Genomic DNA, 1,422 nt, shown 5'->3' with positions numbered 1-1,422 from the left:
CTTCTTCTGAATCGATAGTGTCCAACCAAAAATCAACTAAAATCAGTGGGTAAAATTGGCAACACCTCTCCCAGTAATTCACTGCCTTGCCCGGCCCTCCAGTCTTTCCAGACACCGGAGATGACTTCAGACAAGGAGTTATTATAGAAAGAAAAGTTTATATTTCTATCTTTTTTTATTAGAAGTAGAAAGAAAAATCGACAAAATTTATGGAATAAGTTTATTGGCTCATACAACCAAGAGACAAAAAAATAAATATGACAAATTTCAGCTTTTCTCCGGTAACTGAGTTTATCCTCTCGACATTTGGAGACCTTCACGATTTCCAGCTTGTGCTCTTCGTAGTATTTTTCTTCATTTTCCTCATTGGGGTAACAGGAAACCTATTCATTATTACGCTAATCTTCTTCTCCATCCAACTACATGAGCCAATGTACTTCTTCTTGGCCAACCTGTCTTTTGTAGACATCTGCCTGACCTCGGTGACGGTTCCTTTCATGTTGAGGAACTTCCTGCTGGACGCTAATAAGAGGCTCATATCGTTTGGTGGATGTATCACCCAAATCTACTTCTACTTGGTTCTTGCCAACGTTGAGGACTTCTTGCTCGCCCTCATGGCTTACGATCGGTATGTAGCCATCTGTGACCCTCTCCATTACACGGTGGTAATGAATAGGCGGTTCCGTTTCAAGCTTATTGTGATTTGCTGGGTTCTGTCCACAGCAGATGGCGTTCTACATACCATGATGACTTTAAGACTCTCATACTGTGGGTCCAACCAGATCGATCACTACATGTGTGAAATGGTGCCCCTTATTGAGCTCTCGTGCTCAGACACCACCATAAATGAACTGGTCATCTTCTCCGAAGGTTCCATTGATGTCTTTTGCCCATTTTTGCTCATTTTAGCCTCTTATGTTTGTATCATTTTTGCCATCTGCAAAATCCGTTCTGCCACGGGACGGAGAAAAGTTTTCTCCACCTGCTCCTCCCATCTAGTAGTGGTGACCTTCTATTTTGGGACAATAACATTTATGTACTTTCGGCCTTCGTCGAGCGACTCTTTGACCAAGGACAGAATAACCAGTGTGATGTACACCATTCTCACCCCCATGTTGAACCCTTTCATCTATACCCTGAGGAACCAAGATGTTCAAGAGGCTTCACAGAGGCTTTTTGCCAGGATCAGACATGGCTGACCATTGGTTTGGAGCTACTCTAATTTAATTTAATCTACCGTAGTTAAATAAAGATTGGTAAAAACCTTAAAATTTGAGATTGTTCTACTGTGTATCCATGAAAAACACAATACATGCACAGCTTGGGTAGAGAAGGGAGTGGGACTTATAGGCCACCTTTTTGTTAAAGTGATGGGGAGATACAAGTGATGGGTACAAAACTAAAAAGCGTTACCAGTACTTA

General features: G+C 41.7%; 1 protein-coding gene across 1 annotated transcript; it reads left to right on the top strand.

Moving 5' to 3' along the window:
- The first annotated feature begins 257 nt into the window (after nucleotides 1–257).
- On the top strand, nucleotides 258–1,199 carry LOC140076480 (olfactory receptor 1468-like). Its single transcript, XM_072123007.1, has one exon. It carries the CDS (start codon nucleotides 258–260, stop codon nucleotides 1,197–1,199), a length of 942 nt encoding a protein of 313 aa, XP_071979108.1.
- Nucleotides 1,200–1,422: the final 223 nt, after the last annotated feature.

The sequence above is a fragment of the Engystomops pustulosus genome, chromosome 9, assembly GCF_040894005.1.
Source record: "Engystomops pustulosus chromosome 9, aEngPut4.maternal, whole genome shotgun sequence".
In the NCBI taxonomy this organism is placed as follows: Eukaryota; Metazoa; Chordata; class Amphibia; order Anura; family Leptodactylidae; genus Engystomops; species Engystomops pustulosus.
The sequence above is the reverse complement of the archived record's forward strand: the minus strand, read 5'-3'. Positions and strand labels throughout refer to the sequence as shown.

Coding starts and splice junctions, on each gene's coding strand:
- LOC140076480 (XM_072123007.1), top strand. CDS start 258: ATGACAAATTTCAGCTTTTCTCCGGTAACTGAGTTTATCCTCTCGACA.